At 45.4% G+C, this 27,732-nt stretch overlaps 1 protein-coding gene across 1 annotated transcript; it reads right to left on the bottom strand.

The window, feature by feature from the left end:
• Positions 1–905: 905 nt before the first annotated feature.
• On the bottom strand, positions 906–27,732 carry LOC139405472 (stromal membrane-associated protein 2-like; the record flags this gene model as incomplete). Its single annotated transcript, XM_071147802.1, has 9 exons — positions 906–2,174; positions 2,418–3,118; positions 5,708–5,882; positions 5,968–6,113; positions 15,758–15,821; positions 15,916–15,975; positions 16,336–16,414; positions 16,604–16,689; positions 27,599–27,732. Coding segments are annotated over 9 exons (1,574 nt in total), but the record flags the coding sequence as incomplete, so codon positions are not given.

Genomic DNA, 27,732 nt, shown 5'->3' with positions numbered 1-27,732 from the left:
GAAAGTAACTAATATTGTATAAATCACTAGTATGCTAATCGTGTAGTACAATAGCAATACAATACCCAACACATCTGCCCTAGCCATTACTAGCCATAATAAAGCTCTCCTGTCATCTTTGGTTTCTGATTAGCCGGTCGTTGTTTAAAGGACAATTGACTGATAATCCATTATAGTTCACTACTTTTTAGCAGATCCCTATGGGCCCTGGTCTAAAGTAGTGCACTACTACCCTATAGACCCTGGTCTAAAGTAGTGCACTACTACCCTATAGACCCTGGTCTAAAGTAGTGCCCTACTACCCTATAGACCCTGGTCTAAAGTAGTGCCCTACTACCCTATAGACCCTGGTCTAAAGTAGTGCCCTACTACCCTATTTAAACTGGTCTAAAGTAGTGCCCTACTACCCTATAGACCCTGGTCTAAAGTAGTGCCCTACTACCCTATAGACCCTGGTCTAAAGTAGTGCCCTACTACCCTATAGACCCTGGTCTAAAGTAGTGCCCTACTACCCTATAGACCCTGGTCTAAAGTAGTGCCCTACTACCCTATAGACCCTGGTCTACAGTAGTGCACTACTACCCTATAGATCTGGTCTAAAGTAGTGCACTACTACCCTATAGACCCTGGTCTAAAGTAGTGAATTACTACCCGATAGACCCTGGTCTAAAGTAGTGCCCTACTACCCTATAGACACGGGTCTAAAGTAGTGCACTACTACCCTATAGACACGGGTCTAAAGTAGTGCACTACTACCCTATAGGCCCTGGTCTAAAGTAGTGCACTACTACCCTATAGACCCTGGTCTAAAGTAGTGCCCTACTACCCTATAGACCCTGGTCTAAAGTAGTACACTACTACCCTATAGACCCTGGTCTAAAGTAGTACACTACTACCCTATAGACCCTGGTCTAAAGTAGTGCACTACTACCCTATAGACCCTGGTCTAAAGTAGTGCACTACTACCCTATAGACCCTGGTCTAAAGTAGTGCCCTATACAGGGAATATGGTGCCATTTGGAACACAACCCAGATCTATTCAAACTAGGGAGGAGACTAAACTAACTGAAGTCTGTTTCAAACCAGGAATAGTTTAGTTGGATGAGTTTTTCAGGAATAGTTGGAGGAGTTCTTCAGGAATAGTTCAGGAATAGTTTAGTTGGATGAGTTCATCAGGAATAGTTCAGTTGGATGAGTTTCAGGAATAGTTCAAGAATAGTTCAGTTGGATGAGTTCTTCAGGAATAGTTTAGTTCGATGAGTTCATCAGGAATAGTTCAGTTAGATGAGTTCTTTAGGAATAGTTCAGGAATAGTTCAGTTGGATGAGTTCTTCAGGAATAGTTCAGTTGGATGAGTTCTTTAGGAATAGTTCAGGAATAGTTCAGTTGGATGAGTTCTTCAGGAATAGTTCAGTTGGATGAGTTCTTCGGGAATAGTTCAGTTGGATGAGTTCTTCGGGAATAGTTCAGTTGGATGAGTTCTTTGGGAATAGTTCAGTTGGATGAGTTCTTCAAGAATAGTTCAGTTGGATGAGTTCTTCAAGAATAGTTCAGTTGGATGAGTTCTTCAAGAATAGTTCAGTTGGATGAGTTCTTCAAGAATAGTTCAGTTGGATGAGTTCTTCAAGAATAGTTCAGTTGGATGAGTTCTTCAAGAATAGTTCAGTTGGAGGGGTTCTTCAGAAACAGTTAAGCATGCACACACAACCACACACGCACACGCACACACGCACACTGGATATGAGATGTATTCTATGCTGTGGTCCCAGTTCAGTCTGACCTCTGTGATGTCTTCAACTCTGAGCCCTGTCCTTTGATTGGTCGTAGAATGATCTGAAGGCAAGCATGGAAACGGCTCTGAAATAAGGAGAGGAGAGGAGAGATCGAAAACGCGCCTAAGTAAACTACCCACCCTCCTTCTCTTCCTCATCCTCCTCCCATGTTATCTAAAATGTCTGATGGAAAGTTCATTCGAAAAGTCCCCCGAAACCTTCCCAAGCACCACTGCTGCTCAGTGACATCAACTTCCTCTTCGGGTGATGACATCACTTCCAGACGTGAAACGTCGTCATGTGGTTGGAGGTTTGAGTCTTTGGTCCGCCAATGTGCTGACTGCCGTATCCCGTCATGGTGTTGGTGCCGTAGAAGTTCACCCCCGCCATGTGCTGGGTCATCTGGTGTGGGGGGGAACCGCATGTGCACACACACACACACACACACACGCGAACACACAGACAAACACAGATTTGAATACTATAGTCAAATGTTATGTAAATATACAGTTACACACATATTGGCTCATAGAAACACAGTCAAACACAGTCATTTCCTCTCACACACGGTCCTCACAAGTATAGTAATACAAACACACACACACACACACACACACACACACACATTCCAGGTGTGTCTCTCACCTGAGTGATGGCGCACTGATCCTGCTGTACCTGCTGAGGCACGGACGCCACTCCGCCCGTCATGCCTTTCTGTTGACGTCCAATGATGCTTTGTTGCTGTGCTCCCATGATGCTGTTATGTTGCACTCCCATCATGCCGCTCTGCTGAGCTCCCATCATGCCGCTCTGCTGAGCTCCCATCATGCCGCTCTGCTGAGCTGCCATCATGCCGCTCTGCTGAGCTGCCATCATGCCGCTCTGCTGAGATCCCATCATGCCTCTCTGCTGAGCGCCCATCATGCCTCTCTGCTGAGCTCCCATCATGCCGCTCTGCTGAACTCCCATCATGCCGCTCTGCTGAGCTCCCATCATAACACTCTGCTGAGCTCCCATCATAACACTCTGCTGAGCTCCCATAATGCTTTGCTGATGATTTATCATGCTGTGTGGCACTCCTGCCATGAACGGGGATGTGTTGACTGCTTGCCCCATGACACCCTGTTGAGCCATAAAGCCATTCTGTTGTGCTAACACCATTCCATTCTGCTGAGCTCCCATAACGCTTTGCTGTTGCCCTCCCATCATGCCGTTCTGCTGCTGACCACTCAGGGCCATCATGGAGTGTGATGTCACCATGGCTCCTCCCATCGCTCCCCCCTCCGTGGCCAGGGAATGGTACGATCCGTAGTAACCCAGCTGGGCTGGGTTCATGTACAGGCCAGCTGGAGATACAAAGTTAAACCACTCAAAAAGTTGGGCAAGGACAGTTACTATAGGACAGTTAGGAAAGGACAGTTACTAAAGGACAGTTACTAAAGGACAGTTACTAAAGGACAGTTACTAAAGGACAGTTACTAAAGGACAGCTACTAAAGGACAGTTACTAAAGGACAGTTACTAAAGGACAGTTACTAAAGGACAGTTAGGAAAGGACAGTTACTAAAGGACAGTTAGGAAAGGACAGTTACTAAAGGACAGTTACTAAATGACAGCTACTAAAGGACAGTTACTAAAGGACAGTTATTAAAGGACAGTTACTAAAGGACAGTTACTAAAGGACAGTTACTAAAGGACAGTTACTAAAGGACAGTTACTAAAGGACAGTTAGGAAAGGACAGTTAGGAAAGGACAGTTACTAAAGGACAGTTACTAAAGGACAGTTACTAAAGGACAGTTACTAAATGACAGTTACTAAATGACAGTTACTAAATGACAGCTACTAAAGGACAGTTACTAACGGACAGTTACTAAAGGACAGTTACTAAAGGACAGTTACTAAAGTTACTAAAGGACAGCTACTAAAGGACAGTTAGGAAAGGACAGTTACTAAAGGACAGTTACTAAAGGACAGTTACTAAAGGACAGTTACTAAAGGACAGTTACTAAAGGACAGTTACTAAAGTTACTAAAGGACAGTTACTAAAGGACAGTTAGGAAAGGACAGTTACTAAAGGACAGTTACTAAAGGACAGCTACTAAAGGACAGTTACTAAAGGACAGCTACTAAAGGACAGCTACTAAAGGACAGTTACTAAAGGACAGCTACTAAAGGACAGTTACTAAAGGACAGTTACTAAAGGACAGTTACTAAAGGACAGTTAGGAAAGGACAGTTACTAAAGGACAGTTACTAAAGGACAGTTACTAAAGGACAGTTACTAAAGGACAGTTACTAAAGTTACTAAAGGACAGTTAGGAAAGGACAGTTAGGAAAGGACAGTTAGGAAAGGACAGTTTCTAAAGGACAGTTAGGAAAGAACAGTTACTGGAGGACAGTTACTAAAGGACAGTTACTAAAGTTACTAAAGGACAGTTAGGAAAGGACAGTTAGGAAAGGACAGTTAGGAAAGGACAGTTTCTAAAGGACAGTTAGGAAAGGACAGTTACTAAAGGACAGTTAGGAAAGGACAGTTAGGAAAGGACAGTTAGGAAAGGACAGTTAGGAAAGGACAGTTAGGAAAGGACAGTTTCTAAAGGACAGTTTTTTTAATTTAACCTTTATTTTACTAGGCAAGTCAGTTTAAGAACAAATTCTTATTTTCAATGACGGCCTAGGAACAGTGGGTTAACTGCCTGTTCAGGGGCAGAACGACAGATTTGTACCTTGTCAGCTCGGGGATTTGAACTTGCAAACTTTCGCCCAGTTTCTAAAGGACAGTTACTAAAGGACAGTTACTAAAGGACAGTTAGGAAAGGACAGTTACTAAAGGACAGTTAAGAAAGGACAGTTAGGAAAGGACAGTTAAGAAAGGACAGTTACTAAAGGACAGTTAAGAAAGGACAGTTACTAAAGGACAGTTACTAAAGGACTGTTACTAAAGGACAGTTACTAAAGGACAGTTACAAAAGGACAGTTACTAAAGGACTGTTACTAAAGGACAGTTACTAAAGGACAGTTACTAAAGGACAGTTACTAAAGGACAGCTGCTAAAGGACAGCTACTAAAGGACAGTTACTAAAGGACAGTTACTAAAGGACAGTTACTAAAGGACAGTTAGGAAAGGACAGTTAATAAAGGACAGTTACTAAAGGACAGCTAGGAAAGGACAGCTTCTAAAGGACAGCTACTAAAGGACAGTTACTAAAGGACAGTTACGAAAGGACAGTTACGAAAGGACAGTTAGGAAAGGACAGTTAGGAAAGGACAGTTAGGAAAGGACAGTTATGAAAGGACAGTTAGGAAATGACAGTTAGGAAAGGACAGTTAGGAAAGGACAGTTAGGAAAGGACAGTTTCTAAAGGACAGTTTTTTTAATTTAACCTTTATTTTACTAGGCAGTTAGGAAAGAATGATAGTGACCACTAAGAACAGGCCAGCTGGAAGTACAAACATATACAGACAAGAAACACAGTTAAGCCGTTCATTCAGAATGACAGAACCTAGGTTCATTTACAGCAGCTATAATAGATGTTGATAACAAGGTCCAGAGATGCTCTAATTAAGAAATAAGGCACGAGGGGGTGTGGTATATGGCCAATATATCACTGTGCTTAAGCATTGGGCTGTGCTTAATCATGACGCAACGCTGAGTGCCTGGACACAGCCCTATTGGCCATATCCCACAAACCCCCGAGGTGCCTTAATTGCAATTATAAACTGGTTACCAACGTAATTAGAGTAGTAAAAAAATATGTTTTTGTCATACACATGGTATACGGTCTGATGTACCACGGCTGTCAGCCAATCAGCATTCAGGGCTCGAAGCACCCAGTTTATAATTGTTGAAAAAACACAGATACTTTGACTTTGTAGAAAATCATCAAGGACATCAAAGATTATCAACACATAAACAACTATACAGTGACCTCTTACCCCGTGCAGCTAGGTTCTGGTGCGATGTGGGTGTGGTTGCATAGAGGGAGAGGATGGAGTCCTTAGACATCTTTGTCCTAGAGCCCTCCTGTCTGGGTGCTGAGTCCAGGAACAGGCTGAGGTTCTCGGGTACCGACGTGGCCACACAACCCCTGGGCATGGAGCTACCCACCGGCTGGAGAGAGGAGAGATTGTTACATAGGGTTAGTGTGTGTGTGTCTGTCTTGTGTATATCTGGTATAACTCTCTCTGAATCTCACCGTGGTGTTGGTGGAGGAAGAGGCAGGCAGAGAGCTGAATAGATTCAGGTCAGAGTGCACCGTAGCTGGCTTAGCCACCAGAGGACTCCCCCTCTCTCCAGAGCTGGACCTACCATTGGATATAGCAGCATGGGGAGCAGGATCATCTGAGAGAGAGAGACAGAGAGACAGAGAGAAAGAGAGAGAGAGAGAGAGAGACAGAGACAGAGAAATAGAGAGAGAAAGAGAGAGGGACAGAGAGACAGAGAGAGAGACAAAGAAACAGAGCTTATGAGAATGCTTATTTATTTTATTTTATCTTGTGTCCTTTAACCATTTGTACATTGTTAAAACACTGTAAATATATAATATGACATTTGGATTGTCTTTATTGTTTTGAAACTTCTGTATGTGTAATGTTTACTGTTCATTTTTATTGTTTATTTCACTTTATATATTCACTTTATATATTATGTACCTCACTTGCTTTGGCAATGTTAACACATGTTTCCCATGCCAATAAAGCCCCTTGAATTGAATTGAATTGAGAGAGAGAGAGAGAGAGCGAGAGAGAGATAGAGAAAGAGAGACAGTGAGACAGAGACAGAGAGAGAGAGAGACAGTGAGACAGAGACAGAGAGAGAGAAAGAGAGGGAGAGAGAAAGAGAGAGAGAGAGAGAGAAAGAGAGAGAGAGAGAGAGAGAGAGAGAGAGAGAGAGAGACAGAGAGACAGAGAGACAGAGAGAGACAGAGAGAGACAGAGAGAGAGAGAGAGAAAGAGGCAGAGAGAAAGAGACAGAGAGACAGAGAGACATAGAGAGACAGAGACAGAGAGAAAGAGACATAAAGAGAGAGCGACAGAGACACAGAGAGAGAGACAGAGACAGAGAAAGGTGTATCCCCTACCACCCCTTATCTACTACCACCACATCCAAGACCATGCTCTGTAGCATTGAGAGAGAATGAACAGCTCCTTCAGTACATCTGCACTAAACACACACACACACACACACACACACACACACACACACACACACACACACACACGGTTATTGTACTAAAAGTCTACATGTTCAATGAAAAGGAAGGACAAAAGAGTACAGATGAATTCTGTTATCCTGTTTATCATTCTGAATAACCCAGTAGTTACTGTATTTATGTTATCCTGTTTATCATTCTGAATAACCCAGTAGTTACTGTATTTCTGTTATCCTGTTTATCATTCTGAATAACCCAGTAGTTACTGTATTTCTGTTATCCTGTTTATCATTCTGAATAACCCAGTAGTTACTGTATTTCTGTTATCCTGTTTATCATTCTGAATAACCCAGTAGTTACTGTATTTCTGTTATCCTGTTTATCATTCTGAATAACCCAGTAGTTACTGTATTTCTGTTATCCTGTTTATCATTCTGAATAACCCAGTAGTTACTGTATTTCTGTTATCCTGTTCATCATTCTGAATAACCCAGTAGTTACTGTATTTCTGTTATCCTGTTTATCATTCTGAATAACCCAGTAGTTACTGTATTTCTGTCATCCTGTTTATCATTCTGAACAACTCTGTAGTTACTGTATTTCTGTCATCCTGTTTATCATTCTGAATAACCCAGTAGTTACTGTATTTCTGTTATCCTGTTTATCATTCTGAATAACCCAGTAGTTACTGTATTTCTGTTATCCTGTTTATCATTCTGAATAACCCAGTAGTTACTGTATTTCTGTTATCCTGTTTATCATTCTGAATAACCCAGTAGTTACTGTATTTCTGTTATCCTGTTTATCATTCTGAATAACCCAGTAGTTACTGTATTTCTGTTATCCTGTTTATCATTCTGAATAACCCAGTAGTTACTGTAATTCTGTTATCCTGTTTATCATTCTGAATAACCCAGTAGTTACTGTATTTCTGTTATCCTGTTTATCATTCTGAATAACCCAGTAGTTACTGTATTTCTGTTATCCTGTTTATCATTCTGAATAACCCAGTAGTTACTGTATTTCTGTTATCCTGTTTATCATTCTGAATAACCCAGTAGTTACTGTATTTCTGTTATCCTGTTTATCATTCTGAATAACCCAGTAGTTACTGTAATTCTGTTATCCTGTTTATCATTCTGAATAACCCAGTAGTTACTGTATTTCTGTTATCCTGTTTATCATTCTGAATAACCCAGTAGTTACTGTATTTCTGTTATCCTGTTTATCATTCTGAATAACCCAGTAGTTACTGTATTTCTGTTATCCTGTTTATCATTCTGAACAACCCATTAGTTACTGTATTTCTGTTATCCTGTTTATCATTCTGAACAACCCAGTAGTTACTGTATTTCTGTTATCCTGTTTATCATTCTGAACAACCCAGTAGTTACTGTATTTCTGTTATCCTGTTTATCATTCTGAATAACCCAGTAGTTACTGTATTTCTGTTATCCTGTTTATCATTCTGAACAACCCAGTAGTTACTGTATTTCTGTTATCCTGTTTATCATTCTGAATAACCCAGTAGTTACTGTATTTCTGTTATCCTGTTTATCATTCTGAATAACCCAGTAGTTACTGTATTTCTGTTATCCTGTTTATCATTCTGAATAACTCAGTAGTTACAGTATTTCTGTTATCCTGTTTATCATTCTGAATAACCCAGTAGTTACTGTATTTCTGTTATCCTGTTTATCATTCTGAATAACCCAGTAGTTACTGTATTTCTGTTATCCTGTTTATCATTCTGAATAACTCAGTAGTTACTGTATTTCTGTCATCCTGTTTATCATTCTGAACAACCCAGTAGTTACTGTATTTCTGTTATCCTGTTTATCATTCTGAATAACCCAGTAGTTGCTGTATTTCTGCTATCCTGTTTATCATTCTGAATAACCCAGTAGTTACTGTATTTCTGTTATCCTGTTTATCATTCTGAATAACCCAGTAGTTACTGTATTTCTGTTATCCTGTTTATCATTCTGAATAACCCAGTAGTTACTGTATTTCTGTTATCCTGTTTATCATTCTGAATAACCCAGTAGTTACTGTATTTCTGTTATCCTGTTTATCATTCTGAATAACCCAGTAGTTACTGTATTTCTGTTATCCTGTTTATCATTCTGAACAACCCAGTAGTTACTGTATTTCTGTTATCCTGTTTATCATTCTGAATAACCCAGTAGTTACTGTATTTCTGTTATCCTGTTTCCTTGCAAAACAAGATTTCATCAAATGGGACAAACACCCCATTGAAACCCTCCAAACGAGCTTCAATGCCATACAGCACTCCTTCCGTGGCCTCCAACTGCTCTTAAACGCTAGTAAAACCAAATGCATGCTTTTCAACCGTTCGCTGCCTGCACCCGCACGCCTGACCAGCATCACCACCCTGGATGGTTCCGACCTTGAATATGTGGACATCTATAAGTACCTAGGTGTCTGGCTAGACTCTAAACTCTCCTTCCAGACCCATATCAAACATCTCCAATCGAAAATCAAATCAAGCGTCGGCTTTCTATTCCGCAACAAAGCCTCCTTCACTCACGCCGCCAAACTTACCCTAGTAAAACTGACTATCCTACCGATCCTTGACTTCGGCGATGTCATCTACAAAATTGCTTCCAACACTCTACTCAGCAAACTGGATGCAGTTTATCACAGTGCCATCCGTTTTGTCACTAAAGCACCTTATACCACCCACCACTGCGACTTGTATGCTCTAGTCGGCTGGCCCTCGCTACATATTCATCGCCAGACCCACTGGCTCCAGGTCATCTACAAGTCCATGCTAGGTAAAGCTCCGCCTTATCTCAGTTCACTGGTTACGATGGCAACACCCATCCGTAGCACGCGCTCCAGCAGGTGTATCTCACTGATCATCCCTAAAGCCAACACCTCATTTGGCCGCCTTTCGTTCCAGTTCTCTGCTGCCTGTGACTGGAACGAATTGCAAAAATCGCTGAAGTTGGAGACTTTTATCTCCCTCACCAACTTCAAACATCTGCTATCTGAGCAGCTAACCAATCGCTGCAGCTGTACATAGTCTATTGGTAAATAGCCCACCCATTTTCACCTACCTCATCCCCATACTGTTTTTATTTATTTATTTTTCTGCTCTTTTGCACACCAATATCTCTACCTGTACATAACCATCTGATCATTTATCACTCCAGTGTTAATCTGCATAATTGTAATTATTTGCCTACCTTCTCATGCCTTTTGCACACAATGTATATATAGACTCCCCTTTTTTCTACTGTGTTATTGACTTGTTAATTGTTTACTCCATGTGTAACTCTGTGTTGTCTGTTCACACTGCTATGCCTTATCTTGGCCAGGTCGCAGTTGCAAATGAGAACTTGTTCTCAACTAGCCTACCTGGTTAAATAAAGGTGAAATAAAAAATAAAAAAAATAAAAATCATTCTGAACAACCCAGTAGTTACTGTATTTCTGTTATCCTGTTTATCATTCTGAACAACCCAGTAGTTACTGTATTTCTGTTATCCTGTTTATCATTCTGAACAACCCAGTAGTTACTGTATTTCTGTTATCCTGTTTATCATTCTGAACAACTCAGTAGTTACTGTATTTCTGTTATCCTGTTTATCATTCTGAATAACCCAGTAGTTACTGTATTTCTGTTATCCTGTTTATCATTCTGAATAACCCAGTAGTTACTGTATTTCTGTTATCCTGTTTATCATTCTGAATAACCCAGTAGTTACTGTATTTCTGTTATCCTGTTTATCATTCTGAATAACCCAGTAGTTACTGTATTTCTATGATCCTGTTTATCATTCTGAATAACCCAGTAGTTACTGTATTTCTGTTATCCTGTTTATCATTCTGAATAACCCAGTAGTTACTGTATTTCATCAACAATATCAACAATATATTCAGGCGAACGGCAAAAGAAGCTCAACTGAAATTGATAAAAAACCAAACAAAAAAAGACAACTGGTTTGAAAGGAAAAAAACAAAAGCACAGAGACCCAAATAATGATGAATTACACCATCATTACGGAGACTTTAAAACTCTATAAACGTGCACTCAGAACCAATAAAACAACAGCGAGCAACTGACACTCACTGAGGAGTCCGTAAACACAAACAACTTCTGACAAAATTGGACCCCCCCCCCCCCCCCCCAAAAAAAAGGAACTAGAGGAAATAGGGATACAAAATGGTGGACAACTCCTTTTAAAACCCTCTACAACACCGTTCAAATTGATGCAACCGCAGAACAACGCCAAATTCATGAGAAGGTAAATAGACTAGAGAAAGATATAACAGACAATCAAAATCCACTGGACTCCCCAATTACTGACCAGGAGCTCTTTAAGAGACTTCAGGCCCTCAAATTTAAAGAAGCATGCGAACCTGATGGCATCCTAACTGAGACTGCTTAAACGCAACATTTCAATTGGCTATATTAAAACGGTTTAATTTGAGCCTGATGTAGGTTATTTCCCTGACATCTGGAATAGAGGACTCATAACCTCAATCTTTAAGTAAGGAGACAAATTTGACCCTAACAATTACAGAGCTATTTGTGTGAACTGTAACCCGGGGAAGGTTTTCTGTAGATTTATACATTTAAGAGTTATACGTACAATATAATAAGTACAATGTCTTGAGTAAATTGGATTTATACCAAAACATCGCACGACTGATCATATTTACACCCTACACACCCTGATAGATAAACAAGGCCACCACTTTATGGCAGCGAGGTGTGGGGTCCACTTGCAAAACAAGATTTCATCAAATGGGACAAACACCCCATTTAAACCCTGCATGCAGAGTTCTGTAAGATTCTCCTACATGTCCAGAGGAAAACTACAAAAAATGCATGCAGGGCAGAATTAGGCCAATATCCACTAATAATAAAAACTCAAAAAAGAGCAATTCAGTTTTGGAAACATATAAAATAAAGTGACCCCCACTCATATGATTACCAAGCCCTGCAATGTCAAGAGCTGAGCAAAGAACAGAGTCGCCTCATCCAGCTGATCTACTAACACACTGAAGCCTCAGTCCCCTCATCCAGCTGGTCCTGGGGCTGAGTTCACAAACCTGTTCTTACTAACACACTGAAGCCTCAGTCCCCTCATCCAGCTGGTCCTGGGGCTGAGTTCACAAACCTGTTCTACTAACACACTGAAGCCTCAGTCCCCTCATCCAGCTGGTCCTGGGGCTGAGTTCACGAACCTGTTCTACTAACACACTGAAGCCTCAGTCCCCTCATCCAGCTGGTCCTGGGGCTGAGTTCACGAACCTGTTCTTACTAACACACTGAAGCCTCAGTCCCCTCATCCAGCTGGTCCTGGGGCTGAGTTCACAGACCTGTTCTACTAACACACTAAAGCCTCAGTTCCCTCATCCAGCTGGTCCTGGGGCTGAGTTCACAGACCTGTTCTACTAACACACTGAAGCCTCAGTCCCCTCATCCAGCTGGTCCTGAGTTCACGAACCTGTTCTACTAACACACTGAAGCCTCAGTCCCCTCATCCAGCTGGTCCTGGGGCTGAGTTCACGAACCTGTTCTACTAACACACTGAAGCCTCAGTCCCCTCATCCAGCTGGTCCTGGGGCTGAGTTCACTAACCTGTTCTACTAACACACTGAAGCCTCAGTCCCCTCATCCAGCTGGTCCTGGGGCTGAGTTCACTAACCTGTTCTACTAACACACTGAAGCCTCAGTCCCCTCATCCAGCTGGTCCTGGGGCTGAGTTCACAAACCTGTTCTACTAACGCACTGAAGCCTCAGTCCCCTCATCCAGCTGGTCCTGGGGCTGAGTTCACAAACCTGTTCTACTAACACACTGAAGCCTCAGTCCCCTCATCCAGCTGGTCCTGGGGCTGGGTTCACTAACCTGTTCTACTAACACACTGAAGCCTCAGTCCCCTCATCCAGCTGGTCCTGGGGCTGAGTTCAATAACCTGTTCTACTAACGCAATGAAGCCTCAGTCCCCTCATCCAGCTGGTCCTGGGGCTGAGTTCACTAACCTGCTCTACTAACACACTGAAGCCTCAGTCCCCTCATCCAGCTGGTCCTGAGTTCACTAACCTGTTCTACTAACACACTGAAGCCTCAGTCCCCTCATCCAGCTGGTCCTGGGGCTGAGTTCACAAACCTGTTCTACTAACACACTGAAGCCTCAGTCCCCTCATCCAGCTGGTCCTGGGGCTGAGTTCACAAACCTGTTCTACTAACACACTGAAGCCTCAGTCCCCTCATCCAGCTGGTCCTGGGGCTGAGTTCACTAACCTGTTCTACTAACACACTGAAGCCTCAGTCCCCTCATCCAGCTGGTCCTGGGGCTGAGTTCACAAACCTGTTCTACTAACACACTAAAGCCTCAGTCCCCTCATCCAGCTGGTCCTGGGGCTGAGTTCACTAACCTGTTCTACTAACACATTGAAGCCTCAGTCCCCTCATCCAGCTGGTCCTGGGGCTGAGTTCACTAACCTGTTCTACTAACGCAATGAAGCCTCAGTCCCCTCATCCAGCTGGTCCTGGGGCTGAGTTCACTAACCTGTTCTACTAACACACTGAAGCCTCAGGACCAGAACATCCAATCAATCAGAATAAACCAAATTACAACACAGTCAAAACAAAACTACATTGCTTATTGGGAAACACAAACACAAACACAAAGCCAAATGCAGTGCAATCTGGCCCAAAATCAACAGTACACCGTGGCTAACTATTTGACCAGGGTTACTGATCAAAGCCTTAGAAAAACCTTGACAAAGTACAGGCTCAGTGAGCACAGCCATGTCATTGAGGAGGATAGACACAGGAAAACCTGGCTCCCTGTAGAGGAAAGGCTGTGCAACCACTGCACCACAGCAGAACCTGGCTCCCTGTAGAGGAAAGGCTGTGCAACCACTGCACAACAGCAGAACATGGCTCCCTGTAGAGGAAAGGCTGTGTAACCACTGCACCACAGCAGAACCTGGCTCCCTGTAGAGGAAAGGCTGTGCAACCACTGCACAACAGCAGAACCTGGCTCCATGTAGAGGAAAGGCTGTACAACCACTGCACCACAGCAGAACCTGGCTCCCTGTAGAGGAAAGGCTGTACAACCACTGCACCACAGCAGAACCTGGCTCCCTGTAGAGGAAAGGCTGTGCAACCACTGCACCACAGCAGAACCTGGCTCCCTGTAGAGGAAAGGCTGTACAACCACTGCACCACAGCAGAACCTGGCTCCCTGTAGAGGAAAGGCTGTACAACCACTGCACCACAGCAGAACCTGGCTCCCTGTAGAGGAAAGGCTGTACAACCACTGCACCACAGCAGAACCTGGCTCCCTGTAGAGGAAAGGCTGTACAACCACTGCACCACAGCAGAACCTGGCTCCCTGTAGAGGAAAGGCTGTACAACCACTGCACCACAGCAGAACCTGGCTCCCTGTAGAGGAAAGGCTGTGCAACCACTGCACCACAGCAGAACCTGGCTCCCTGTAGAGGAAAGGCTGTACAACCACTGCACCACAGCAGAACCTGGCTCCCTGTAGAGGAAAGGCTGTACAACCACTGCACCACAGCAGAACCTGAGACGGAGCTGCATTTCCTGACAAAATGTCCAAAATATAAAACAATTAGAGAGTGTCATCTCCCCAAATTTGAAACCTTTATTCAAGGTTTCAAAGACCTCTCTGATGAGGATAGGCTACCCGTCCTGTTGGGGGAGGGACAGGTTACCCGTCCTGTTGGGGGAGGGACAGATTACCCGTCCTGTTGGGGGAGGGACAGGCTACCCGTCCTGTTGGGGGAGAATATAGAGAACTGTGGGTTGGCAGCGCACTACATTGGTGCCTGCCATAAGATGAGGGACAGTGTCTGACAGACCAACCAACCTGCACATGTCCTCTTCTGTATGCTTATTGTTGTTGTTGAATGTATGGTTATTTTTACCCTTGGTTATTGTTGTTACTGTTGTCCCGTTGACAATTTTGATTCTTATTATTTTAATATTGTAAATATCCAGAGTAAGCTTTGGCAATATGTATATTATTACGTCATGCCAATAAAGAGAATTGAATTGAATTGAGAGAGAGAGAGAGAGAGAGAGTAGAGTAAGAGAGAGAGTAGAGTAAGAGAGAGAGGAGAGAGAGCGCAACAGAGAGGAGAGAAAGAGCAACAGAGAGAGAAAGACAGACCAGTTGTTTGTGCTTGACAATGAATAATGGAGATGGCAAGAGCACAAACAGATCTGGGACCAGGCTATAGAAGGAGACAACAGATCTAGGACCAGGCTATAGGAGACAACAGATCTGGGACCAGGCTATAGAAGGAGACAACAGATCTGGGACCAGGCTATAGAAGGAGACAACCGATCTAGGACCAGGCTATAGGAGACAACAGATCTAGGACCAGGCTATAAAAGGAGACAACAGATCTGAGACCAGGCTATAGAAGGAGACAACAGATCTGAGACCAGCTTACAGAAGGAGACAACCGATCTGAGGCCAGGCTATAGGAGGAGACTACAGATCTGGGACTAGGCTATAGAAGGAGACAACAGATCTGGGACCAGGCTATAGAAGGAGACAACAGATCTGAGACCAGCTTACAGAAGGAGACAACCGATCTGAGGCCAGGCTATAGGAGGAGACTACAGATCTGGGACTAGGCTATAGAAGGAGACAACAGATCTGGGACCAGGCTATAGAAGGAGACAACAGATCTGGGACCAGGCTATGGAAGGAGACAACAGATCTGGGACCAGGCTAAAGTCGCTACAACTGTTGACCATTTATGTTGAAATCTATTTGTATGTGAGTATGTGTAGAGAGGTGTACTAATAGCATACCAAGTCCTAGGAGGTCTGAGATAGACGGAGACTGGGTCTGTGTCTTTGGGCTGTTTTCTCTCTTCTGAAAGAGTCAACAACAAGGACAGTATGAATAACTGAAGACAACCAAACCAAGAAGATACCTGGGAGATGCTTTACATAAACTAACCACTCACCAACTTCATCTTCTCAAACACCACTGGCTCCTTGGGGATGTTTTCACAGCTCTTCTCTTTCTAAAGGAGGGGAAGCAGAAGTCAGGAGAGAGAGAGAGAGAGAAAGAGAGAGAGAGAGAGAGAGAAAGAGAGAGAGAGAGGCAGAGAGAGAGTAACAGAGAGAGTGGCAGAGAGAGAGGGAGAGAGAGAGAGAGAGAGAGAGAGAGAGAGAGAGAAAGAGAGAGAGAGAGAGAGAAAGAAGGACAGAAAGGAAACAGTTTATTGTATTTGCATCAAAAGGCCTTAATCAATTATTCAAATGATGTGTGTGTGTGTGTGTGTGTGTGTGTGTGTGTGTGTGTGTGTGTGTGTGTGTGTGTGTGTGTGTGTGTGTGTGTGTTTGTGTGTGTGTGTGTGTGTGTGTGTGTGTGTGTGTCTCACTCTAAGCCTGTTGACATCTAGGATCTTGTCCATGTACTTCTTCTTCTCATATTTGTCCCTGATGAACATCTCTGCTGACCTACACAGGGGGGTTAAGGAGAGAGACTGCAGGTCTGCATCACACACACAAACAAACACACACACCCACACACACATACCCACCCACACACAAACACACAAACACACCCACACACACACACCCACACACACTTACACACACACACACACACACTTACACACACTTAAACACACAGTGCTGTAAGGATACTGGTCAGTCTCTGGTCGTATGAAACATTCTGGTAGGAAAGCTTCATAGAGTCGTCTGGCCTTGGCATTCCCCATCTCCTGAACACACTGCAGACAGACAGACACAGAGAGACAGAGAGACAGAGAGACAGAGAGAGAGAGAGAGAGACAGAGAGAGAGAGAGAGAGAGAGAGACAGACAGACAGACAGACAGACAGACAGACAGACAGACTTAGTTAATAACACATCTCCTACAGAAGCCCTGAAGCCCAAGGCAACAGAAGCCCTGAAGCCCGAGGCAACAGAAGCCCTGAAACCCAATGCAACAGAAGCCCTGAAGCCCGAGGCAACAGAAGCCCAGAAGCCCAATGCAACAGAAGCACTGAAGCCCGAGGCAACAGAAGCCCAGAAGCCCAAGGCAACAGAAGCCCTGAAGCCCGAGGCAACAGAAGCCCTGAAGCCCGAGGCAACAGAAGCCCTGAAGCCCAAGGCAACAGAAGCCCTGAAGCCCACTGCAACAGAAGCCTTGAAGCCCAAGGCAACAGAAGCCCTGGAGCCCAAGGCAACAGAAGCCCTGAAGCCCAATGCAACAGAAGCCCTGAAGCCCAAGGCAACAGAAGCCCTGAAGCCCAATGCAACAGAAGCCCTGAAGCCCAAGGCAACAGAAGCCCTGAAGCCCAATGCAACAGAAGCCCTGAAGCCCAAGGCAACAGAAGCACTGAAGCCCAAGGCAACAGAAGCCCTGAAGCCCAAGGCAACAGAAGCCTTGAATCCCAAGGCAACAGAAGCCCTGAAGCCCACTGCAAAAGAAGCCCTGACGCTCAAGGCAACAGAAGCCCTGAAGCCCACTGCAACAGAAGCCCTGAAGCCCAAGGCAACAGAAGCCCTGAAGCCCAAGGCAACAGAAGCCCAAGGCAACAGAAGCCCTGAAGCCCAAGGCAACAGAAGCCTTGAAGCCCAAGGCAACAGAAGCCCTGAAGCCCAATGCAACAGAAGCCCTGAAGCCCAAGGCAACAGAAGCCCTGAAGCCCAAGGCAACAGAAGCCCTGAAGCCCAAGGCAACAGAAGCCCTGAAGCCCAAGGCAACAGAAGCCCAAGGCAACAGAAGCCCTGAAGCCCAAGGCAACAGAAGCCCTGAAGCCCAAGCCAACAGAAGCCCTGAAGCCCAAGGCAACAGAAGCCCTGAAGCCCAATGCAACAGAAGCCCTGAAGCCCAAGGCAACAGAAGCCCTGAAGCCCAATGCAACAGAAGCCCTGAAGCCCAATGCAACAGAAGCCCAGAAGCCCAAGGCAACAGAAGCCCTGAAGCCCAAGGCAACAGAAGCCCTGAAGCCCAAGGCAACAGAAGCCCAAGGCAACAGAAGCCCTGAAGCCCAAGGCAACAGAAGCCCTGAAGCCCACTTAGTATCTTGTTCAAATGAAATAAATACTTGAGCGTGGAGCGAGGAGCAGAGAGTAACTGAGCAGATATTTTTTGAAATGCTGTCGGCGTTCTCCCCAGCACCAATTTCACTCTGATGCTAGTCAGCCACAAGCTTTGGGCTCTGCCTGCAATATTGTGTTTCTATAATCATTTTTACTTCATTAGGCCTATTAAGTTGTAATTATTTATCCTACCAAACCCACAGTAGTCCTAGTATCTAGTGCATATTCTGATATGTTGCTTCTGTTTGGAAGAACTGTGTAAAAATGTATTAATGGATCTTTTAGGTGGACAAAACATAGTCAAATGTATTTTACATTTTTATTGGAATAGAAACACCATACAATATAAGTCAATTTAATTAAGTTAAAATATCAAACATACAAAAATAATAAAAGAACAAAAGGACAGTAATATTTCATAAATAGAAGTGAATATATAAGTACAGAGACTGGTGTTTAAATACACATCAATAGGAAATGTCAGAAATAACACGCTCAGAGAAACAAGCACTTAAATCTCCAGAATGACACATCATCATAGTCATCCTACCAGAGGACAAGGGAGGGCACTAAAACTATACACGACTACACTGTCTAGAAGACTGAAGTGGCAACTGATCGATCCGACGTCCTAAAAGAGACTCACTACAAACCAAAACAAAAATAGCTTTTTTAATCAAACAGACTGTCAACAAGGGCACAATAGCGAAATCTACAGAAGACAACACGGCATATTGATGCGTAAAAACAGGCAGAAATCTGCAGTTCCTAAAATACTGTTTAATTATCTAAATCTCCAAAGGGAGGAAGAAACAATGTCAGTTTTGGCAGAAGCATGAAGATCTCTGCTTTAAATGCCCTGAATTCCCTCACCCATATGCATTGACACCTTTGTCTACCAAACATACAATTAGACATTAGTAAGTAAAAATAACTCCACACAAAACTCTACCCGCACACCGACTGGACTCTACCCACACACCGACTGGACTCTACCCACACACCGACTGGACTCCACCCACACACCGACTGGACTCTACCCACACACCGACTGGACTCCATCCACACACCGACTGGACTCTACCCACACACCGACTGGACTCTACCCACACACCGACTGGACTCCACCCACACACCGACTGGACTCCATCCACACACCGACTGGACTCCACCCACACACCGACTGGACTATACCCACACACCGACTGGACTCCATCCACACACCGACTGGACTCTACCCACACACCGACTGGACTCCATCCACACACCGACTGGACCCCATCCACACACCGACTGGACTCTACCCACACACCGACTGGACTCCATCCACACACCGACTGGACTATACCCACACACCGACTGGACTCCACCCACACACCGACTGGACTCCACCCACACACCGACTGGACTCCACCCACACACCGACTGGACTCCACCCACACACCGACTGGACTATACCCACACACCGACTGGACTCCATCCACACACCGACTGGACTCCACCCACACCGACTGGACTCCATCCACACACCGACTGGACTCCACCCACACACCGACTGGACTCCACCCACACACCGACTGGACTATACCCACACTCACTAGACTCTACCCACACATTCACTATACTCTACCAACACATTATCTAGACTCGACCCACACACACACTCAATAGACTCTAACCAACCACCAGCTAGAATCTACCCACACACCCACTAGACTATACCCACACTCACTAGACTCTACCCACACACTGACTAGACTCTACCCGCACACCGACTAGACTCTACCCGTACACCAACTAGACTCTACCCGCACACCAACTAGACTCTACCCGTACACCAACAAGACTCTACCCGCACACCAACTAGACTCTACCCACACACTAACTAGACTCTACCCACACCCTGACTAGACTCTACCCACACACTCACTAAACTCTACCCACACACTCACTAAACTCTACCCACTCACTCACTGGCCTCTACCCACACACTGACTAGTCTCAACCCACACCCTGACTAGACACTACCCACACACTCACTATACTCTACCCACACACTCACTAAACTCTACCCACACACTCACTAGACTCTACCCACACAGTATCTAGACTCTACCCACACACTCACTAGACTCTACCCACACACTCACTAGACTCTACCCACACACTCACTAGACTCTACCCACACACTCACTAGACTCTACCCACACACTGATTAGACTCTACCCACACACTGACTAGACTCTAAACACACACACACTAGACTCGACCCACACAATGACAAGACTCTACCCACACACACACTAGACTCTACCCACACACAAACACTCACTAGGCTCTACCCACACACTAGCTATAATCTACCCACACACTAACTAGACTCTACCAACACACTCACTAGACTATACCCACACTCACTAAATCAAATCAAATCAAATTTTTATTTGTCACATACACATGGTTAGCAGATGTTAATGCGAGTGTAGCGAAATGCTTGTGCTTCTAGTTCCGACAATGCAGTAATAACAAGTAATCTAACTAACAATTCCAAAACTACTGTCTTGTACACAGTGTAAGGGGATAAAGAATATGTACATAAGGATATATGAATGAGTGATGGTACAGAGCAGCACAGGCAAGATACAGTAGATGGTATCGAGTACAGTATGTACAAATGAGATGAGTATGTAAACAAAGTGGCATAGTTTAAAGTGGCTAGTGATACATGTATTACATAAGGATACAGTCGATGATATAGAGTACAGTATATACGTATGCATATGAGATGAATAATGTAGGGTAAGTAACATTATATAAGGTAGCATTGTTTAAAGTGGCTAGTGATATATTTACATCATTTCCCATCAATTCCCATTATTAAAGTGGCTGGAGTTGAGTCAGTGTCAGTGTGTTGGCAGCAGCCACTCAGTGTTAGTGGTGGCTGTTTAACAGTCTGATGGCCTTGAGATAGAAGCTGTTTTTCAGTCTCTCGGTCCCAGCTTTGATGCACCTGTACTGACCTCGCCTTCTGGATGATAGCGGGGTGAACAGGCAGTGGCTCGGGTGGTTGATGTCCTTGATGATCTTTATGGCCTTCCTGTGACATCGGGTGGTGTAGGTGTCCTGGAGGGCAGGTAGTTTGCCCCCGGTGATGCGTTGTGCAGACCTCACTACCCTCTGGAGAGCCTTACGGTTGAGGGCGGTGCAGTTGCCATACCAGGCGGTGATACAGCCCGCCAGGATGCTCTCGATTGTGCATCTGTAGAAGTTTGTGAGTGCTTTTGGTGACAAGCCAAATTTCTTCAGCCTCCTGAGGTTGAAGAGGCGCTGCTGCGCCTTCTTCACGATGCTGTCTGTGTGAGTGGACCAATTCAGTTTGTCTGTGATGTGTATGCCGAGGAACTTAAAACTTGCTACCCTCTCCACAACTGTTCCATCGATGTGGATAGGGGGGTGTTCCCTCTGCTGTTTCCTGAAGTCCACAATCATCTCCTTAGTTTTGTTGACGTTGAGTGTGAGGTTATTTTCCTGACACCACACTCCGAGGGCCCTCACCTCCTCCCTGTAAGCCGTCTCGTCGTTGTTGGTAATCAAGCCTACCACTGTTGTGTCGTCTGCAAACTTGATGATTGAGTTGGAGGCGTGCGTGGCCACGCAGTCGTGGGTGAACAGGGAGTACAGGAGAGGGCTCAGAACGCACCCTTGTGGGGCCCCAGTGTTGAGGATCAGCGGGGAGGAGATGTTGTTGCCTACCCTCACCACCTGGGGGCGGCCCGTCAGGAAGTCCAGTACCCAGTTGCACAGGGCGGGGTCGAGACCCAGGGTCTCGAGCTTGATGACGAGCTTGGAGGGTACTATGGTGTTGAATGCCGAGCTGTAGTCGATGAACAGCATTCTCACATAGGTATTCCTCTTGTCCAGATGGGTTAGGGCAGTGTGCAGTGTGGTTGAGATTGCATCGTCTGTGGACCTATTTGGGCGGTAAGCAAATTGGAGTGGGTCTAGGGTGTCAGGTAGGGTGGAGGTGATATGGTCCTTGACTAGTCTCTCAAAGCACTTCATGATGACGGATGTGAGTGCTACGGGGCGGTAGTCGTTTAGCTCAGTTACCTTAGCTTTCTTGGGAACAGGAACAATGGTGGCCCTCTTGAAGCATGTGGGAACAGCAGACTGGTATAGGGATTGATTGAATATGTCCGTAAACACACCGGCCAGCTGGTCTGCGCATGCTCTGAGGGCGCGGCAGGGGATGCCGTCTGGGCCTGCAGCCTTGCGAGGGTTAACACGTTTAAATGTCTTACTCACGGCTGCAGTGAAGGAGAGACCGCATGTTTTCGTTGCAGGCCGTGTCAGTGGCACTGTATTGTCCTCAAAGCGGGCAAAAAAGTTATTTAGTCTGCCTGGGAGCAAGACATCCTGGTCCGTGACTGGGCTGGATTTCTTCCTGTAGTCCGTGATTGACTGTAGACCCTGCCACATGCCTCTTGTGTCTGAGCCGTTGAATTGAGATTCTACTTTGGCTCTGTACTGGCGCTTAGCTTGTTTGATAGCCTTGCGGAGGGAATAGCTGCACTGTTTGTATTCGGTCATGTTACCAGACACCTTGCCCTGATTAAAAGCAGTGGTTCGCGCTTTCAGTTTCACACGAATGCTGCCATCAATCCACGGTTTCTGGTTAGGGAATGTTTTAATCGTTGCTATGGGAACGACATCTTCAACGCACGTTCTAATGAACTCGCACACCGAATCAGCGTATTCGTCAATGTTGTTATCTGACGCAATACGAAACATCTCCCAGTCCACGTGATGGAAGCAGTCTTGGAGTGTGGAGTCAGCTTGGTCGGACCAGCGTTGGACAGACCTCAGCGTGGGAGCCTCTTGTTTTAGTTTCTGTCTGTAGGCAGGGATCAACAAAATGGAGTCTACCAACACACTGACTCTACCCACACACTGACTAGACTTTACCCACACACTCACTGGCCTCTACCGACCCACACTCACTAGACTCTACCCACACACACTCACTAGACTCTACCCACACACTCACTAGACTCTACCCACACAGTATCTAGACTCTACCCACACACTCACTAGACTCTACCCACACACTCACTAGACTCTACCCACACACTCACTAGACTCTACCCACACACTGATTAGACTCTACCCACACACTATCTAGACTCTACCCACACACTATCTAGACTCTACCCACACACTATTTTCTACCCACACACACTATACTCTACCCCCCCCACACACTATACTCTACCCACACACTCACTAGACTCTACCCACACAATCACTAGACTCTACCCACACACTCACTAGACTCTACCCACACACTCACTAGACTCTACCCACACACTCACTAGACTCTACCCACACACTGACTAGACTCTACCCACACACTGACTAGACTCTACCCACACACTGACTAGACTCTAAACACACACTGACTAGACTCTACCCACACACTGACTAGACTCTACCCACACACGGAATAGACTACCCACACACACACTAGCTAGACTCCACCCACACACTATCTGGACTCTACCCACACAGTATCTAGACTCTACCCACGCACACACTCACTAGACTCTACTCACAGACTAGCTAGACTTTACCCACACACTGACAAGACTCTACCCACACACTCACTAGACTCTACCGACACACTCACTAGACTCTACCCACACAGTATCTAGACTCTACCCACACACTCACTAGACTCTACCCACACACTCACTAGACTCTACCCACACACTCACTAGACTCTACCCACACACTCACTAGACTCTACCCACACACTGATTAGACTCTACCCACACACTATCTAGACTCTACCCACACACTATCTAGACTCTACCCACACACTATTTTCTACCCACACACACTATACTCTACCCCCCCCACACACTATACTCTACCCACACACTCACTAGACTCTACCCACACACTCACTAGACTCTACCCACACACTCACTAGACTCTACCCACACACTCACTAGACTCTACCCACACACTGACTAGACTCTACCCACACACTGACTAGACTCTACCCACACACTGACTAGACTCTAAACACACACTGACTAGACTCTACCCACACACTGACTAGACTCTACCCACACACTGACTAGACTCTAAACACACACTGACTAGACTCTACCCACACACTGACTAGACTCTACCCACACACTGACTAGACTCTACCCACACACACACTAGCTAGACTCCACCCACACACTATCTGGACTCTACCCACACAGTATCTAGACTCTACCCACGCACACACTCACTAGACTCTACTCACAGACTAGCTAGACTTTACCCACACACTGACAAGACTCTACCCACACACTCACTAGACTCTACCGACACACTCACTAGACTCTACCCACACAGTATCTAGACTCTACCCACACACTCACTAGACTCTACCCACACACTCACTAGACTCTACCCACACACTCACTAGACTCTACCCACACACTCACTAGACTCTACCCACACACTGATTAGACTCTACCCACACACTATCTAGACTCTACCCACACACTATCTAGACTCTACCCACACACTATTTTCTACCCACACACACTATACTCTACCCCCCCACACACTATACTCTACCCACACACTCACTAGACTCTACCCACACACTCACTAGACTCTACCCACACACTCACTAGACTCTACCCACACACTCACTAGACTCTACCCACACACTGACTAGACTCTACCCACACACTGACTAGACTCTACCCACACACTGACTAGACTCTAAACACACACTGACTAGACTCTACCCACACACTGACTAGACTCTACCCACACACTGACTAGACTCTACCCACACACACACTAGCTAGACTCCACCCACACACTATCTGGACTCTACCCACACATTATCTAGACTCTACCCACGCACACACTCACTAGACTCTACCCACAGACTAGCTAGACTTTACCCACACACTGACAAGACTCTACCCACACACTCACTAGACTCTACCGACACACTCACTAGACTCTACCCACACACTCACTAGACTCTACCCACACACTATCTAGACTCTACCCACACACTCACTAGACTCTACCCACACACTATTTTCTACCCACACACACTATACCCCCCCACACACTATATTCTACCCACACACTGACAAGACTCTACCCACACACTCACTATACTCTACCAACACATTATCTAGACTCGACCCACAGACACACTCAATAGACTCCACCCACACACTGACTAGACTCTACCCACACACTGACTAGACTCTACCCACACACTATCTAGACTCTACCCACACACTATCTAGACTCTACCCACACAAATCACTAGACTCTACCCACACAAATCACTAGACTCTACCCACACAAATCACTAGACTCTACCCACACACTCACTAGACTCTACCCACACACTCACTAGACTCTACCCACACACTCACTAGACTCTACCCACACACTCACTAGACTCTACCCACACACTCACTAGACTCTACCCACACACTGACTAGACTCTACCCACACACTGACTAGACTCTAAACACACACTGACTAGACTCTACCCACACACTGACTAGACTCTACCCACACACTGACTAGACTCTACCCACACACACACTAGCTAGACTCCACCCACACACTATCTGGACTCTACCCACACAGTATCTAGACTCTACCCACGCACACACTCACTAGACTCTACCCACAGACTAGCTAGACTTTACCCACACACTGACAAGACTCTACCCACACACTCACTAGACTCTACCGACACAATCACTAGACTCTACCGACACACTCACTAGACTCTACCCACACACTCACTAGCCTGGCGGGCTGTATCACCGCCTGGTATGGCAACTGCACCGCCCTCAACCGTAAGGCTCTCCAGAGGGTAGTGAGGTCTGCACAACGCATCACCGGGGGCAAACTACCTGCCCTCCAGGTCACCTACACCACCCGATGTCACAGGAAGGCCATAAAGATCATCAAGGACATCAACCACCCGAGCCACTGCCTGTTCACCCCGCTATCATCCAGAAGGCGAGGTCAGTACAGGTGCATCAAAGCTTGGACCGAGAGACTGAAAAACAGCTTCTACCTCAAGGCCATCAGACTGTTAAACAGCCACCACTAACACTGAGTGGCTGCTGCCAACACACTGACACTGACTCAACTCCAGCCACTTTAATAATGGGAATTGATGGGAAATGATGTAAATATATCACTAGCCACTTTAAACAATGCTACCTTATATAAATGTTACTTACCCTACATTATTCATCTCATACGCATACGTATATACTGTACTCTATATCATCGACGGTATCCTTATGTAATACATGTATCACTAGCCACTTTATACTATACTATGCCACTTTGTTTACATACTCATCTCATTTGTACATACTGTACCCGATACCATCTACTGTATCTTGCCTATGCTGCTCTGTACCATCACTCATTCATATATCCTTATGTACATATTCTTTATCCCCTTACACTGTGTACAAGACAGTAGTTTTGGAATTGTTAGTTAGATTACTTGTTATTACTGCATTGTCGGAACTAGAAGCACAAGCATTTCGCTACACTCGCATTAACATCTGCTAACCATGTGTATGTGACAAATAAAATTTGATTTGATTTGATTTGACTCTACCCACACACTATCTAGACTCTACCCACACACTCACTAGACTCTACCCACACACTATTTTCTACCCACACACACTATACCCTCCCACACACTATCTTCTACCCACACACTGACAAGACTCTACCCACACACTCACTATACTCTACCAACACATTATCTAGACTCTACCCACACACTATCTAGACTCTACACATTCACTAGACTCTACCCACATACACATTCACTAGCTCTACCCACACACTGACTAGACTCTACCCACACCGACTAGACTCTACCCACACACCGACTAGACTCTACCCACACACCGACTAGACTCTACCCACACACCGACTAGACTCTACCCACACACACACTATCTAGACTCTACCCACACACACACTATCTAGACTCTACCCACACACACACTATCTTAGACTCTACCCACACACACACTATCTAGACTCTACTCACACACTGACTAGACTCTACCCACACACACTGACTAGACTCTACCCACACACCGACTAGACTCTACCCACACACCGACTAGACTCTACCCACACACCGACTAGACTCTACCCACACACTGACTAGACTCTACCCACACACTGACTAGACTCTACCCACACACTGACTAGACTCTACCCACACACACACTAGACTCTACCCACACACTGACTAGACTCTGCCCACCACACACTAGACTCTACTCACACACTCACTAGACTCTACCCACACACTCACTAGACTCTACCCACACACTATCTAGACTCTACCCACACACTATCTAGAGTCTAACCACACACTATCTAGACTCTACCCACACACACACTGGACTCTACCCCCCCCCCCCCCACACACACACACACACACCTTTTGTGAAATTCACTCTAGTAAATGATCACAATGACCAGTTTGACCTCCGACCTGTATCTGTTCCTGTGTCCATTGGTCCAGATTGACAGACTTGACCCTGGAGATGTGGACGCCCAGGTTCCTGTGGATCCCAGCACAGCGGATACAGATGAATATACCCAGGTTCCATGACGCCCATCTGGGAC

Source organism: Oncorhynchus clarkii, unplaced genomic scaffold (assembly GCF_045791955.1).
Source record: "Oncorhynchus clarkii lewisi isolate Uvic-CL-2024 unplaced genomic scaffold, UVic_Ocla_1.0 unplaced_contig_12117_pilon_pilon, whole genome shotgun sequence".
Taxonomy (NCBI): Eukaryota; Metazoa; Chordata; class Actinopteri; order Salmoniformes; family Salmonidae; genus Oncorhynchus; species Oncorhynchus clarkii.
This window is presented reverse-complemented; position numbering and strand designations above follow the sequence as displayed.